The sequence below is a fragment of the Ursus arctos genome, chromosome Y, assembly GCF_023065955.2.
Source record: "Ursus arctos isolate Adak ecotype North America chromosome Y, UrsArc2.0, whole genome shotgun sequence".
NCBI classification, from domain to species: Eukaryota; Metazoa; Chordata; class Mammalia; order Carnivora; family Ursidae; genus Ursus; species Ursus arctos.
In genome coordinates, this window is record NC_079874.1 from 28,864,229 (window position 1) to 28,882,052 (window position 17,824).

Below are 17,824 nucleotides of genomic sequence, written 5' to 3' on the forward strand. Positions count from 1 at the left end.
CCCAAATATTACATGGAGACATATTATATGCTAATATATATACATATATATGCATATTTTATGCTAATATGTACATATTAAGTATATATATACTATATGTATATTATATATATTACCTATATATATTTATATATACATTGTTTATCTGAAATTCAAATTCATCTTGACTATACATTATATTATACATACACACACACATTGTTTATGTGAAATTCAAATTTCACTGGGCATCCCGCATTTTTGTTTTTAAGATTTTATTTTTAAGTCATCGGTCATCTCTACACCCAACGTGGGGCTGGAACTCACCACTCCGAGGTCAGGAGTCTCATGCTTCACGGACTGAGCCAGCCGGGCGCCCCTCACTCTGCATTTTTATTTGCTCAGTCTGGCGACCCTACCGGGACGAAGAGGCAAAGTCATCGTAAGGGCTGCTAGGGCCATACCCTCTGTGGCTGGGCCACGCTGTCTCTGTCCCTTCCCCACACACGTGCTCACTGGCTCCGTCCCTCCTTCAGGTCTTTGCTCCAATCCCACCCCCTCTGGAAGACCTACTAGGTACGCACATACACGCCCATATCTATAGGTAAATAATCGTACATCTCTGTATGCACGTATATATGATATGGTATAAAATATTAACATACACTTATACCCATGTAATTATAGGGTTAGAGTGAAAACATATAATTACTGCCTTGTCAACGCGCCCCTCCCTCCAGCCCTCCCAGTTTGCTGTTTCTGTGTTTCCAGCCCCCTCATCGCATCCTCTCACCGCCTCTGAATGCTCACTGTCCATTGCTCCCCAGTGGGATCTGAGCCCCAGGAGACGGGGATCTCGGTCTGCCTTTGCTCTTGCAAACTCTCCTGCAATGAGCCGTCTTCCCCAAACGCCTTCACACGCCCGGGGCACATTTCCCCAAACACACCCAGAGGGGGCAGGTGCATGGGACGACCCCCCGATGTTCACTTCCTGATAATCTTCCATAACGTTTGCACACACGGATCCTCTCACTTGTAGGGTGCCTCAGGGCCCGCTGTCCTGAAAACCAACCTACACAGGGTGCTGTGTATGGTTCCCGTCACGTGGGAGGAAGGGACATGAGCTAAACCTCCTTCCTCCACTGGGAGAGGCTGAGCAACTTTTCTCGGGGGTTGGCACAGACCCTGAAGCCCCATCGTCCTACCCCAAGGACCAGCTGGGGGCACAGACTCAAGCCCCTAATGACAGTCCTCCCAGGGTAGCAGAAATAAAAGCATCAGCCCTTTACGTGACTATCAAGATCCAGGGCACAAAGGCCACATGGATATTTTGCACGCTAACATTTGCCTTTAAAATTAGCTTATGTCCTTGTAAATTATGCATGATTTAAATGATTATAAACGCACACATAAATATATACATACACACACATAAATATGCACATGGCTTCATACATATTTAGGGTTATATATATGTATATATGTTTATATACACTTAGATTTATATTTGTATATATGTTCATATATATTCGTCTACTATGTATCCATATATATTATATTGTAACATATATATTTTGTATATAGATACACACGTCTATATAAAAGTATGTATATATTTTTCCTAGACAATACAAACACAAAATGCCTTTCCTTTATGGTTTCTTAGAAAACTCTCCCTGTCCCCAAATGATGCATATTTTTTATAAATTACGTATACTATAAATTATATATATTTTGTTTTTTATTTTTATTGTTTTAAGGATTTTATTTATTTCAGAGAGAGAGCACAAGCAGGGGGAAGGGAGAGAGGGAGAAGGAGAAGCAGTCTCCCCGCTGATCGCACGACCCTGGGATCATGACCTGAGCCAAAGACAGACGCTTAACCAACGGAGCCACTCAGGTGCCCCTAAAATATATGTATTTTACAAATGCAGTTATTATTGCACGTTTTTTATTATTACCCTTTTAAAGTCCCTATTGTCATTTTGTAGTCCGTGATTTTGTTTTTAACATTCATCTTGACACGTACAGAATTGATTTTGGCACGAAGGAGCGCAGACCCAATCCTCTTTTTTAGAAACTTGAAATCACCATCCACCTGCTTGCATAACATTTCCTGGGTAAGCCCTGCTCTCTCCACCACATGCAAATGGCAGGTGCCCTCCGGGCTCCAGATTTTTTCTGCCGCAATACCAAACTATTTTTAAAGTCCGGGCTTTATCACAGGAAACCCAAGTTCCCATGTGATGACAAGTCTCCTATTCTCAGAATTTTGGAATCCCTGCTCTCACACTGGCTCTTCCGTACAAATCATTCACCTCCCCGGGTCAGGCTGTGACCTGTGTTTCCGTGGGCTGATGCTGACCCATTCAGGACTCCTACTCGCCAAGCTTTTCCCGGCAAGGTCAGGGTGTGACTTTGTCTTTGCTCACACCTCCCTGGAGTCCTTCGAGACTCCTCAACTTCCCCCTTCCGAGTCCTGCCGGGATAAGTACTGATAACTAACTGAAATGATCCGGTTCGAAGATAAGACCGGGAGATGTCCTCCTTCCTCCGTCCTGGAAATGAAGATTAAATGCACAGGTGTCCTAGCAAGACCTTACAGAACTCTCTCAATCCAATCGGTCACACCTCCAAAACCAGTTTCCAAACCTCTCCATCTGTATCTCCCAGGAAATCATTTCTCATGCTCCCAAGTCAGCTTCCTCATTATAAAAAAATGTGTGAAACACTGACAAAAAATTACAAAGGTTCTCAAAATCCACACACAGCCTTTTTGACATTTTCCTACTTTTTTTTTAGGTCATTTTGCTAGACAAGGAACATCGGAGTGTGTCATAACATTTGGATGACTGCCTATATTACTTAAAATGTAATCATAACGCCCCCCCCTTTTTTTACTATTTACGAGGAGTATAAAGATTTCCGCACACGAACAGAACAACATAAAAGCAGACACAGCCCTCTATCTGGGGTGTTGAACGTATCTCTGTTTTTCTCGATCATATAAGCTGCCTTGAATATTGGGCGTATTACTTTCCTAGGGTCACTGTAACAGTACTGACCTGACACGCATTTATTCTCTGACCGTCCCGGAGGCTGGGAATCAGATCCAGGCGGGGCCGAGGCTGGAGTCTGAGATCCAGGCGGGGCCGAGGCTGGCTCCCCCTGAGGCCTCTCTCCTTGGCGTCTCGACCCCGTGTTCTCCCCGTGTCCTCATGTGTGGGGATTTAGGGCTTCCACCTGCAAATTTGGGGGGACACGATTCAGCCCATAACCATCGCTGACGGTGATCAGAAAGCTGTCCATATAATCCCACATTTAATTTTGAAAAATAAATTCACGCACGTAAAATGACGAGACCGAAATGCACGATCCCTTCTAACAGTGTCGGGTGTTCCACTCACGGACATGGCCACTCGGAGTGTGTAAGAATTCTCTTGTCCTTGTGGGAATAGCTCATCTTTCTAACGTTAGCTGGATTAAAAAAAAAAAAAAACACAAAAAAACAGCGGCCACTTTTGTGCTTCGATACATTTCTTTGTTACTTATTAGCCACGTGTTTTCTCGCTGTGTGAACGACCCCCACTATGCCTTTTTTGCAGGAGTGTTAATTGTGCATTCATGCCCTTGGACCAGATATCAGTTTGGCTTTATCCACCACGCACGCTTCCCATCAACGTATTTTAATTTTGTTTATATTTCCATAGCTTTCTCACATTTTTGGGTAGTCGAAACTATTCCTCTATCTACCCCTGTCGTTCTATTTCTGACAAGTTTACGACGTCCCCTTCCGCGATTTGGAAAACTGGCCCCAGGGATCTTCTTCGAGTTGTATTGTTCTGATTTTATCTCCCCTTGACTCCTTGTATTTCCAGAATTTACTTTCTTTTCTTGTGGTATCTTCCTGGCATTTTTAAAGACCAGACAAGTGAGCATCTAAATACCATTTAATCCCACAGAACCGCTTCATACTAGCGTCTCATTTACCGTGGCTGGAGAAACGCACAACTCCATTGGAGACCATTTTTCTCTTGTTACTTTTTCAGGCTCCTGAGTTACTTAAAAGCTTCCGAGACTAACCCAGGAGCCAAAAGGAGTGGCAAAGCTCCTCTGACCCCAGTGATAAGGTCAGGGGATGTGTTTGCATTTTGCAAAGCAGGAGGCAACCGTGTGCATTCAATACATTTCCCATAAACCTCTCCAGCGTCTGAGAAGCAACAATTCTCATGCATATCTTGGGTGCAGAGTAAACTCAGCAAAGTCTAATTATAGGCTGGTGTGGCCCAGGCAATGCTATACCCCCGTCAATGCAAAACCTATATGGTTTTCTTTGACATCGCTCAAGAAAAACCTCCGAGGAAATAGGCACGTTTAGAGGCATTATCATTATTACTTTTAGAAGTCAGCGCTCCGTGCACGAAAAATCACGTCCGTCTGCCTTGGGATGTGTTCAGATTTTCAAACTTTTAAGTTGGCCAGACAGAGAGCCTCAGGGTTTTGCTTGACTTTGGTGATTGATGACTCATTGATCTTACTTCAATCTGCAATTATTTGAGGACTCCTGTTTCTGCCCCGGGATGACTTAACTGCTCTCAGCCCTCTTGGAATTCATGAGGTCCCCACCCAGCAAACTGCGTGTGGTGTCTCCATGGTGAAGACGTTGTTTGCATCACCGGACAGGGCTTTTCGAGGTCAGCTTCACCTGGTTCGAACACGTGTTGGGTCAAGGCATTTTTTCCCTTTTTTATTTGGAGTCTTTTTTATGGAGGGGCGAGATTGGGGCAGGTCTGAAACAAGTGAGGTTGGAGGGGTTTGGAAAGCAGGTCCCCTTTGCATGGAAATATGGCACCTCGAGCCCACACGGGCTGTTTTGCATGGGGGTGAGACACCAGGGCTCACACTAGAGGAAGGCTCGGATTCCTGTGGCTACCACATATAATTATAAAATAAGTGTCATCACCTCTGATGACTCACGGTGGGCCTGGCTCCATGCGTGGAGGCCCAAGCGCCCAGCATTGTCCCAGAACGTAACCCACGAACTAGGTTACCATGAATTCCTAACCCATGAAACGCACACAGACCCACCACGGGGCCGTCCGGTGACCAGGAACAAATGAGAACCACACGACTGCGAAGCTGGGAACTGTGAGTGCCACTCTGTTTTGGAATCACTCCTTGCTAAGAAAACGTTCATCGGCCGTCCACGAAAACACAAGCCCCAGGGCCTGCCCTTGCCACAGCGCGTCTGGGAAACAAGGAGCAAACACTCTGACCACGGAAAACCCCCCTGCTCTATCCCTACGACACAAGGGGCAACCAGTAGAGGGCTTTATCTGCATTACGGGGAGATCTAATGAGGGAAGTCTGAGACCCTAATCCTGTAAGTGCACACCTACCAGAACTTTCTGCCTGCCTCCAAAGACCAAATCCTAAGCGGACAGAACTTCAGGCATGCAGCGATAAAAAAAACCAACTTCCATCCCTGGCTGAGTCCAGAGTCAATGCATTGCTGAATTGTTGGAAGGATCTCTTTCCAGAAGCCCTGGGAAGGCCTCTTGGAACAAAGTACTGAAACCCACCATGTAAATTTCCAAAGTATGGGTTTATTTCACTGAGTGCAATACACACAGATATATTTAACTCAAAATATATAGGGGCGCCCAGGTGGCTCAACTGGTGAAGTGTCTGCCTTTGGCTCAGGTCATGATCCCGGGGTCAGGTCATGATCCCGGGGTCCTGGGATGGAGGCCCATGTTGGGGTCCTAGCTCCATGGACAGTCTGCTTCTCCCTCTCCCTCTGCCCCTCCCCTTGCTCGTGCTCTCTCTCTAATGAATAAAATTTAAAACAATATGTATATTTTTTCACACATAAATATATGCGTGTAAATATAAATTGTAATGTCTGTAAAAGTCGCTGCACGTGTCTTTTAGACTATATATATTAGAATTTACAATAAAATATATTACCATATACATTACAGAATGTTAGAATATAATATATACGTCTAATATTATATATTTAAGTTGTAATGTCTGCAAAGGCAGCCGAACATATTTTTTATTTTTTCATTATTTATTTGTTTTAAAGATTTTATTTTTTTTTGTCAGAGAGAGAGCAGAAGGAGGGGGAGGGGCAGAGGCAGAGGGAGAAGCAGGCACCCCGCAGAGCAGGGAGCCTGATGTGGGACTCCATCCCAGGATCCCGGGATCAGGAGCTTAGCCAAAGGCAGACACTTATCAACTGAGCCACCCAGGCGGCCCTGAACATGTCTTTTACAATATATATATACATATGTTAGAATTTATAATAAAATATACTTGAATATACATTATAGACTCTCAGAATAGATGTCTAATATTATGTATATAAATTGTGAAGTCTGAAGGCAGCTAAACATGCCTTTTAGAACACATATTAGAATTTATAAAAATATATTAAAATCTATAAGAAAACAGATTAGACTACATCATAGAATGTTAGAATATAACGTATCATAGGGCGTTAGAATATAATATATAATCGATAAGAATATATCATAGACTGTTAGAATAAATATATAATCTATATATCATTTATGTATATATAAGTTGTAAAGTCTGTGAAAGCAGGTGAACATGTCCTTTAGAATATACAGAATAAAATATATTAGGATCTATATTCTAGAATATATTAGGATTTAATGTATATAATATATAATATGTATGAATTGTAAACCCTGTGAAGGTGACAGTATACTTTTTAATTTTTAAGAGAGAGGACTGTCTACACACTCAATATACACACACATATATATATACCCATACAGGTGTATATATATTCGCATGTATAATATATATTTGTATATATGCATGTATCTGTATGTAATATATATGTATTTGTACATATAATATATACACACACATGATATATGCAAATACATACATTTGGGTTCCAAATGAGCAATACATATATATATTGCTACCGCCGTCACTGACTACTTTTTTTCTCTTGTATTAACACCTGCACAGGTGAGGGTGTTGACCTTCTGCTCCCTCGGGGAGGAGGCAGGATTGTTTCTTTCCGCATTCCTGAGCTCAGTACATCCCTTGCACCACAAGGGAATGCGGCAGGATGATAAAGGCGGTCATAGCCCTATAACGCCTTGCTTACCAGGATTCTTGTTCTGTGTTGCCTTTCGAGTCATAGGCTGTGGTTTCTGAAGAATGTTTATGAATCCTTCCAGATGAAAGCTGGCTTGTACAGCAAGGTGTTGCAAAACCTGCCCAGGATATTTATAGGAAGACGTAGGTCTGTGGTCAGGCTCACCGATGGGAGAGGGAGGAGTCACATCCACTCTGCAACCCAGAGTTTAATTCTCAAAGTTTGTCTGTGACCCTTTTCTGCCTGGGTGCAACTGGAAGGGAAAAGCATGCTCCTAATGGACCCAGCCTTGACCACCAACCTTAGTCACCTAGGACCATCACAGTGGCAAGGGGGACGGGGACGTGCCCCCGAGGACCGTCTAGGGTGCCCCCCATCGCTCGGCAGGGCCTGGTGGCCAGAGCGCCTCCTTGTTCCAACCCGGTGCACACGGCCTGCTCCGGGCACGCATTTTTTACATTCCAGCTCAAGATTTGGCAACAAGCAAAGACAGCAGGCCTAATGCCCGGGGAAAATGCCACCCACAATGTGCAGATGAACGCTGGCCCAAAGCTGACAGCCAGGGGCCAGAAAGCCACACCCAGAGCCAGGCTTTGATTTCCTGTGGCCCCCTCCCAGTTGGCCAAGCCAGGCAGACAGGGCCTGGTGTCTGTAAAAAACCGCCCCCTCCCCGACCCCAGGACTGAGCGGCAGGACACCCCCCCACCGCGTCCAAGCGCGGAATGGCCGAGATGCCTTCAAACCAGGTGGAGTCAGTATGTCCTCTCTTTGGAGCTCAAAGTGTGGTTCGCGGGGCCTCATCTGGGAACACCCCTTCCCGGCCCGCATTTCACCGGATGCCCGGGGACAGGGTGGCCAGATAAAAGAGAGGACGTCCAGTGAACATTCCAGTTTCAGATACGCGCTACTCATTTATTGTCTAAGTATATCCAGATATGGCCTGGGACATACACTGCGGGGGGGGGGGGTGGGACTCTCGTGGATCTGAAATTCAAATGGATCTGGGGCGCCCTGCATTTCTTCTCCAAATTGTGCGACTTGGGTTTAAACCAGTGACCCAACCAGGGGCACGTGCTGCGTTTTTGTTTTTTTTTTTTGGGGGGGTGGGGTGGGGGTGCTCGTCCTCTCTCTTAAACCTGTGTCTCCTTGTGTTTAAAAAATGGTTCTTTGGAAATACTCATGGATTCGCAGGAAGGTGCCCAGAAACGAGGGGTGCGGGGGGAGGGTCCAGCGCACTCGCGCGCCCGCCCCCCCCCCCCCCAGCTAGCGTTTTGCATCACCATGGTCCCCCCGAGAAACCAGGAAGCTGACACGGGCCAGGTTTTTATTCGCTAAACCCGGCAGCCGTCCTCGGGGGCGCGCGGACACCGAAGAGCCCGCGGAGCGACTCACCCGCCTTTCGCTCCCGTTCAGTTTGATTTTTTAACTTTACTTTTGTTGGAGCCACGCCCTCCCTGTCCCCAGCGCGCCCCGCCTCCCACCCTTCCGGGCTGGGGCGCAGCGAGCGCGGTGGCCGGCCCGCGCGTCCCCCGGGGAGCTCGGCTGGGGACCTCTCCCCCGGGGCGCCCCCGGCGGCGCACGGGGCGCGGCCACCTTCTCCAAGCCGCCCGCCCCCGCGCGCCGGCCTCTCGGATCCCGGACTGGGGCGCGGCGGGGGCGGAGCGCGGGGGCCCCAGCGACACGCCCGTCGGCGGGCCGAGCCCGGGCGGGCGCCTGGGCGGGCTGGAGAGCGCGTGGCCCCGCCCAGGCCGTTTCCGCCCGGCCCCCAACTAGCGCGCACGCAGCGGCGGCGCGGGTGGCGGCGGACGCGAGCCACGAGGAATGAACAGGGAGCCGGGCGCCCGCGGCCGGGACCCCGCCTCGCCCCCGCCAGCCCGGGCCGCGCCCCCCGCCTCGGCCGCGCCGCCGCCCCCGCCCCCGCCGCCGCCCGGGCCCCCGGGCCCGCCCCCCGAGGCTGCCGGCTACTCCCACCAGCTGCTGCTGCTGCTGCTGCAGTGAGCGCCGCCCCGCGCCCCGCCATTGTCCCCGCCGCTCCGCCAGTCGCGCCGGGCCGCGGACCGGGAGGCGGGGGACGCGCATGGGTGGGCGCCGCTAATGCCGCCGCCGCCGCGCCGCCCTCCGAGGCTGCGTCCCGGCAAGCCCGGACCTCCGCGCTCCCCGTCCCGGCCCGGCGCCCCGGACTGGAGCGCGCCCCCATGGAGGCGCCCGGGCTGGCCAAGGCGGCCAAGGCGGCCGCGACGGACCCCGATCCTCGGGAGAGCTGTGGGGAGACCCCCGACGGGGCGCCCGCGCTCTGCCCCAGCCCCGAGGCGCCCTCGCCGGAGCCTCCAGCCTACCGCCTGCAGGACTTCGACACGCTGGCCACCGTGGGTGAGTAGGGCGCGCGGGGACCCGGCCCGCAGGGTCTTTCGGCGCCGCCCGGGACGCAGGCGTCAGACAAAGGGCCGGTGTGCCGTCGCCCGGCCGCCTCCCTGAGCCGTCCTGCCCGGTCCCGTCTGCTCAGGGTCTCCGCGCCGGCTGGCGGTGCGCCCCAGGACCCTCGGGCGCTCCCAGAGTTGGAAGGTGTCCCCACCCCCAGCTCCCGCGAGCCTCCCCCACTGCCGGCTCCCTGTCCCGTGCCCCAGGAGTCTCCTGATTTAAAACTCCCCTCCTCCTACCCCAATCCCCCTGGTGCCTGTGCCACTGGACGTCACAAAACTTCCTGGGGGTCACGTCATATAGGGCGCCTCGCCCGCCCTCGCAGCCAGGGGCCCCGAGGGACAGAGGCGGCGACCAGAGGAACCTGCGCAAGTCTTCCTGGCCGGCCTCCCTCTGCCCAGCGTCAGGATGCTCCCGCGTAGACTTTAGACCTCACCAGGGGCTTGGCGGGGACAGGTGTCCTGGGGCGTAACGGGGGCGGGCGTGGCGGGGGGGACTGACGGCGTTAGAGATGGATTACCCATTTCCCGACACCGCGCGTGCTTTTCGTCTCGTGCCGCTGGAAGTTGGCATTCTTGATCACACACTGATTTCCTTTTGTCCTCTCCCCTTTGATTGTGGTCGCAGTTGGGCACCTGGACATGTAGTTTCCAGGTCGCCTGGCGCCCCTGAATCGCGAAAGTCTCTAGGATATTATGCGGCCGCCGTGACTGGGCTAGAAAATCCGCGCCCCAGGTCGGCGCTGGGTTCGAGTTGTGGGCACGACCCGCTGTGGCTTTTTAGCGACTCTTTGTTGCTCACGGGGTTTAGGAGATGGGGTGCTTGTCAGATAAGTGGGGAAGGAGACAAGCTGCATGTCACGGGGGGAGGGGGGAGCTGGGGGTGTTCAGGGAGTTTTCCTGGGTCCCCTGCCCCTCTTCTGGAAAGGAGGAAGCTGGGCAGGGAATCAGGAAGCCGGGGCTCAAGGTCATGCCCTAGGGTTTAATCAGACCGACAGGCACGGCCACATTGGCGTTGTAACCCACCGTCCGCAGAGAGGAACACTTCTCTTTTCCGTGCCCGGTCTCCCTGCGCGGCGGGAGGGAGGGGTCTGCAGGAAACCTGATTTGGGAAGGAGGGAAGGCTTCCTCTCTGTCCCTGTTAACCTCCTCATCTCCGTTCCGTCGGTCTCTGTGTCCCTCTCTCCTTCCCTCCCCTGCCCCCCCCCCGCCCCCCTGCCCCGGGACGCTGGGGCTGATTGAAAGGCAGGCTGTGCTTTGCAGGGTTGCACGGTGGGGCAGAAACCCAACCCGTGGGGTGACACCAGGAGTAGGTGGAAATACAAGTGAACAATGGAAAGTTGGTGAAGGACCCGCCGTGTCTTGGCACACAGAACCACCAATTGTCTTTTGGGCACACACATGGGTCTGTTGTCAAAGGTGCCGGGGCTGGTGGCCAGCAGGGTGTGGGCGGGCTGGTGGGCCGTCCCCGTGACCTATTGTTGTGCCTGCAGTCACGTGGGGTCCTGTGGGCACTGCCAAGTGGGCACGGGGTGGCCAGCCCGTCATCTTGTCCTTAAAAATAGAATGTCTCCTCCTCTGGGGACTGAGAGGGGTGTGCAGGGGAGGGTGACTTCTTCCACTGGTCTTTGCCTCTTGATGAAGAGGATGCTTGTTCTCCAAGGATAACTTCCTGTGGGCCCCCAGGGTGTGAAGGGAGCGCCAGACCGGGGACAGACCCAGGTGTGTATGCAAGAGACAGAGACTCAGCGTTAAGGAATCCTCAGTGTTCCCCAGCCGTCCCAGTCATGTGTCTGAGCCACAGTGTCCACCAGCCGGAGGACGGTTTGTAAGGTGCAGTGGGTTCCCGAGAGGGCTCAGTCTGAGCTCTGCCCGTGCAGTTACAGGCTGGCCTCCTCGCTGTCTCCCGTGCCAGCCAGGCACCCAGGGGTCCCGCGTGGTCCAGGGGCGTCTGTATGCACGTTCCCAGTTGAGCAGTGCGGCTCTCCTTGACCCACACCCAGAGCAGACCCACAGCACGCAAACACCCCAAACCTCTCTTTGCTTTTACTTAGCAGCACCCTCCCTGCGCCTTGGGACTTTGTATCCAGAAGGAGTCAGGGTGGAAGGGTGCCGCTGGGCTCTGCCCTTGACTGTGTGCAATTCTAACTTGCATTTCATCCATGTGGGGGGGGGGCTTGCTGTGTCCCTCATGGTGTTCATTCTGCACGTCTGCCTGTGAGCTGGGCACGCAGGGGAGGCTCCCGAGGGGGCAGAAATGCCGAGTCAGAATCGCACACACACGGTTTGTGGGGATGTGGGTATTCAGGACACGGCAGGTGAGCACACCTGTGCTTCTCCCTGATTTAGGCACGCCCAGAGTGGCTCTTAGACAGCCCGTCTGTCGGTCCGGGAGGTACTTTCAGCTCAAGACCCTGCTGCAAAGGGACGGCCGAGTCCCCGGGGCAGCCCCTGGAGGTAGAAGGAGGAGGCAAGTTGGACACAGGGCGTGTGTTAGCGCTCCAGAGGATCCGATTGCCCAGAAATCCGGACAGTTAGGAAGAAATCTCAGCTTGCGTTACTGCCAAATCTGGTGATGGCGTTGCAGAGCAGGGGAGCGACGTTGGGGCGTGTCTGGGCTCAACTACGATTTCCTAGCTAGAGAAACACGGACTCAGAGCAGGAAAGGAGTGCAAGCAAGCCCAGCCAGGATGTCCGTGTCGGTACAGTCGTGCTGGGAGGCCACAGACCATGTCCCGTGCTCCTTGGTGTTTGCAGGCTGTGCTTTGAGGGTGTGTGTGGCTGCCGGGCTGTGCCTTTTTATCTTGTGCCGTTTTTCAGCCAACACCCCCAAATTGAGGACAGAACTCATTCCCTCAGCACAGACTCGAGGCTCCCACTTCACACCTGTTATTTCCGATGGCACGTAATGCATTGGGCAAGTTGTAGTTCCTTAATCCTGAGGAGACCTGCCTTCACGAATATCTTAATTACAGACGGTTTGTAAAGTTCTCCGAATCGGTTTCCTGATAGTGGCGGGAGTGTCTCCTGCACGGGCAGTTGCCCCCAAATTGGCCCTGGTTTCGCCCCCTCTAACCTGGGCTCTTACCAAACCCCCAAACATCACACCGGCACAGCTCCACGAGGAGTGGAGTTGCAAGCAGTGTGGTGTTGCCGTGCTCCTAGACAAGCGGTCCGTCCTATGGGCGGTGTTGACATAAGCCATTATGAGGAAGTGGTTCTTGCTTAACAATACGCAGAAAATCGAGATCACCGTTTGATCCCGTCCATCCTTCACGGGCGTGTCGCCGGTAACTTGTGAATGCACGTGACCCACACTTTCCATCTGACCGCCTTCCGGGAACTTCAAAAATCGGATGACCTATTAGAAAAAGAGTATGGCCAGGGACCGAAGTCCTACACCTTGTTCCCCTTCATTTTTTTAAAATTGAGATCAAGTTCCCGTAACAAAAAAAACGAACCATTTTTCAGCAAGCCGTCCAGCCGTGTTTCGTACATTGAAAAAGTTGGCGCGACCAGCACCTCCATCCACTTCCGAAACATTCTTCTTACCTCCCCAGAGGAGACCCCATCCCCGTGAGCTGTCAGTCCTCAACCCCTTCCCCCAGCCCCCACTGATCGGGACTCTGCACTCTGTCTCCATGGACTTACCGATTCTGTGTGCTTCCTTCCACGAATGCTTTTTCTTTTTCCCTTGCCATCTCGAAGGGGGCGAGGGTCCAATGGGAAGATGCAGAGCCCAGATTTTCCCCCCTCAAGAGGGCAGAGAAAAAGCACCCGTGGAAAGGAAATAGGGGATGGAAAAGACCAGATGAGGACAAACCAGGAATAAAAAATGGACAGTGGGAGAGATGAGCAAACACATGCACACAGCCTTTGCTGTCCTGGGGTGAGTAGAGTCCCCCACCCCAAATTCATGTCCTCCCTCTCAGAACTGCAAATGGAACCTTATTTAGAAATAGGCTCTTTGCAGATGTAATTAAGTATTGAGATGAAGTTCATTGTACTAGGATAGCCTTAAATCCAATGGCATGTGTCCTTGTAAGAGACAGAGGAGGAGACATACAGACACAGAGGAGAAGCCACGTGAGGACAGAGGCAGAGATGGAAGGGACGCGGTCACCAGCTCACCAGCCCAGGGACGCCTGGAGCCCCAGAAGCTGCAAGAGGCAGTTAGGACCCTCCCCTGGAGCCTCAGGAGGGGTTGAAAGCCCTGCCCCACCTGGATCTCAGTGGTCCTGCCCCATGTGGATCTCAGAGTCCTGGTCTCTAGAACTGGGAGGGCATGAATTCCTATTGTTTTAAGCCACTACGTGGTGGCTGCCCTAGGACACCTAATGAGAAAACGAATACACCTGCCACGGGATTGCAGAGCTGACTTGTAGGCTGCTTTAGACCATGGTGCCTTAGCTCCATGAATTGGTTTCCCCAAACCCGTGGAGGTGCCCGACATCCAGCTACAAGTTGTACGATGCTTTCCACGGGTGGCCTGATCCTAGAGATAGCACGTGGGTGTGGTTAACACAGGAGAGCGATGTGTTCATTTCAGAAGACAGGGCATCCGTAACTCACTGTTTGAGGAGGGCCATCCCCAGAGCTGGGTGGAACACCGCCAGGAACTTGTTCTAATTCTACCTCTAGTTCTGCTCCCTTGCAACCACCCCCTTCCCCCCAGAGAGCAGCCAGCTGAAGCCTGCACACGGTGTCTACTTCCTCTTGTCCCCCCCCCCTTTTGCAAAGCCAGGCTTTCCCGCATGGCCAGACCAAGGGGCGCCATCTTGAATCCGTTTCCACCTTAGGTTGCTGTAACAAAATACCATGAACCAGGTGGCTTTTAAACGACACGGCTTTATTTTTCACAGCTCTAGAGGCCAGAAGTCTGAGGTCAGGATGCCAGAGCATGGATGGGTTCTGGTGAGCGCCCTCCCTGGCTTGTAGATGGCCACCACCTGGCTGTGTGCTGCTACGGTGGGAAGGGAGACAGGAGAAGCAAGCGTCCTGGTGTCTGTTATAAGGGAACTAAGTTCATCATAAGGGACCCCATTCTCATGACTTCACCTAATCTTAATCACATCCCAAAGACCCACTTGAATATGTAAATACTATTTTATTGGGAATTAGTGCTTCATCGTATGAAATGGGGGGGGGGGACGACAAACACATTCCGTCCATAATACTCGGTTTTACTCCTCGTTGTGTGTTGTCCTGACTTCCCTCTCCTGAACTCCTCCTTTGGGGTACAGGGTGCTGGCTGCCCCAGCAGCAGACTTCCCTCGTCTTGTCCTAGAACCCCCAGGGGAGGACACCTCACCTCACTCCCCGTGTCTGTCTGGGACAACCCTCCTTGTCCCTGCTTGCGTCACCCACATGGGTGGGGACACGGCACTGTGATGGCGGTCTCAGATCTGCTTCCTGGGTGAGTTCCTCCTCAGCCGGGGACAACCCGGGAGGCCACCTTTGTACCTGGGAGAACCGGGCAACACATGACATGGACGTGTCCTGGCTGGGTGCCAGCAGCGTGGCCGCCTTGGGATCACCAGTGATGAGGCTTCTGACCACAGTGTTCTTTCTGAGAGATGAACGTGGTACGATTTCTCTGAAAACCACTTTCAGTCTCTGGGAGTGACACCGTGGGGCTCTCTGTGTTTCCCCCAAGGTTTTTTCAAATGACCACAACGTCATGACCTTCACCACCCTTTGGAGACTCATGTTTTCCTTTTTTTCTTTGAACTCTGTATATGCTGTTCTTGTTGGGAAGGGGAGCAGAGTACTGGGTAATCGAGGTGGGCTTTGTCGTGATCGTAGACAGGGTACCAGGCAGAGGACTGTCATCTCCCTTGATCTCACAAGGATGTCCACGAGGGGAGTCGGCTGCTGCATTGGGGGTTTTCTGCCCCCCTTCTCTGCACAGTCCGCCAGCTGTCGGCAGCTCGGCAGTCCCCTGCCCTGTGCCGTCCTCCTCTCCCACGGCGCTCGTGCCTCTTCCCCTGAAACGAAACAGAGTGGGGGCAGAGACATCTGCAGGGCTGTTTGCTAGCTGTGTGTCTCCGAGCAGGCGTCATCCCTTCATCGTCCCATCCCCCAGGAACACGTGGCTCACGATGACGTCGCAGCGCCTCACTGCGGAGCTGATGGGTTGTACCGTGGTGTTCGGCATGGCGTGTGTGCCACAGAGGGCAACTGCCATCGTCTGTTCACGTGTTCACTCATACATGGGTGGTTGGCGTGTCTGCGTTGGGCAGGGACCTTCCCGGAAAGCCTGAAAGTCCCCGATGGTGGGAAATCCCTGGGCCCCGGCCTCTCAGGACGGTAGTTGTCCCTGTTTGTGGTGGATATCGGTGGAGCTGCCCCTGAACTCCCTGCTCTCTGGCTGTGGGAGGTAATAGACAACTCAACACAGGGGTCCCTGCATCTGGAGTTTACGTTACGCCGAGAGAGGTGGATAGTGGGTACTGGGTGTGACACGTGCATTTGGTGGTTGGTTCAAGGCTGTCAGAAGTGGGGGAAGAACAGAGCAGCGCCATGCGGGTTGGAGCACCTGCGTGCCGAGGAGGGGTAGGGGCATGCTGACATGTGCGGGAGGTTATGGAGGTTATGGGGTCTGCCTTTCCCAGAAGGAGAGGTTTGGTCAAGTCCCAGAAGATGAGGAGGGGGCTAGCCATGGGGACACCCTAGGAAGACAGTGAGCACAGTGGCTGGTTCTCAGCCTTGAGCTTCAGCAGAATTCCCTGGAGGGCTTGTCCGAACACAGGTGGCTGGCCCCACCTCAGAGCCCACCGGGCATGTTCTGGAAGCTCTCAGAAGGTCACTGTGGCTGGTGTGGGACTGAGCAAGCACAGAGGGGACGACGCAGAGCTTCTGTGTGGGGCCTATCATGTGTGTGTCTTTGCTTGGGCTTCCCTGAATGTCTGTGCAAGGAGAAAGGGTGGGGGCGGAGAGAGGGTATGTTCTGTGGCGTCTCTTCTTACAAGTGGTCTGTAGGATGACGGCCCCACTCTGATGACCTCATTTCACCTTTATTACTTCCTTAGAAGTTCATCTCCAGATACAGTCACGCTGGGATTTAGGCCTTCAAGGCATGAATTTTTATGTCGGGAGGGGAACGGACACAGACATTCAGTGTGTAACAGTGACTTAGAGAACAGTCGTGGGTAACTCCCAGGTGTTTGGGTTGAATAATTAGAAAACTTGCACTGCCATCAGGCAACGGAAGAAGGGTTTTGGATGGAGCAGTGTTTGGGAGAGAAGATCCCCACATCATCACCATCACCTTTATCAGTGCCTCTCCCTCGCACCTGCCCACATTCTACCTTTTCCACCATATTGATCATCTTAACCATCACTATCATCACCACCACCATCATCATCGCCAACCCGTCATCATCACCACCTTCATCACCACCTTCCTTTCAGCACCCACCCACATCCTATCGTTTCTACCATCTCTCTCACCAACACCACCATCATCATCATGGCCGTCATGGCCATCATGACCACCATCACCATCATCCCCAACCCCATCATCATCGTCATCACCACCACCACCACCTTCATCACCACCTTCCGTTCAGCACCCACCCACATCCTATCGTTTCTACCATCTTTCTCACCAACACCACCATCATCATCATGGCCGTCATGGCCGTCATGACCACCATCACCATCATCCCCAACCCCATCATCGTTGTCCTCACCACCACCACCACCTTCCTCACCACCTTCCCTTCAACACGCCCACATCCTACCACTTTTTTCCCATCGTCAGCGTGATTTCTACCATCATCATTTCTGCCACCCGTAAAACTTTTTCTTTGAAGTTCACATAACAGAATTGTTTTATAGTGAACAATGCAGGGGCATTTAGCACATCCACGGTGTGTAAGCATCCCTTCTTTCCATCAGTCCCCAAGGAACACCCCGTACCCATCAAGCAGTCACTCCCTGTTCCCCTTGCCCTTGACTCCCACCAATCTACTTTCTGTCTGTGTATATTTGCATATTCTGGACGTTTCATAAGAATGGAATCATACGGTGTAGAACCTTTTTTAACTGGTTTCTTTCACTTAGCCTGATTTTGAGTTTCATCTGTGTGTCTAGTATGTGTCAGTAGTTCATTCTTTCTTATGACTAATATTTCATGGAATGGATAAGACGACATTTTGTTTATCCTGTTCTGTGAGTTTGCTTTAAAGAAACAAAGTGCCAGAGATGGGGCGGCTTCAACAATAGACATTTATTCTCTCCCACTCGTGGAGGCTGGAAGTCCAAGATCCAGGCGTGGCCA

The 17,824-nt window shown here is 52.1% G+C and overlaps 1 protein-coding gene and 1 long non-coding RNA gene across 2 annotated transcripts in view; one reads left to right on the plus strand and one right to left on the minus strand.

The window, feature by feature from the left end:
• Positions 1-206: 206 nt before the first annotated feature.
• On the minus strand, positions 207-7,748 carry LOC130544356 (uncharacterized). Its single transcript, XR_008960581.1, has 4 exons — positions 7,133-7,748; positions 3,328-3,456; positions 3,045-3,222; positions 207-394 (listed from the first exon to the last, which is right to left on the minus strand). It is a non-coding gene; the product is annotated as an uncharacterized LOC130544356 (long non-coding RNA).
• Positions 7,749-9,110: 1,362 nt separating this feature from the next.
• LOC130544357 (cAMP-dependent protein kinase catalytic subunit PRKX) overlaps positions 9,111-17,824 on the plus strand; it is an 82,783-nt gene continuing 74,069 nt past the window's right edge. The window contains exon 1 of the mRNA XM_057315724.1: positions 9,111-9,493. Coding sequence (XP_057171707.1) covers positions 9,319-9,493 — 175 coding nt within the window. The 5' untranslated portion in view covers positions 9,111-9,318. The remainder of the gene's footprint in view (positions 9,494-17,824) is intronic.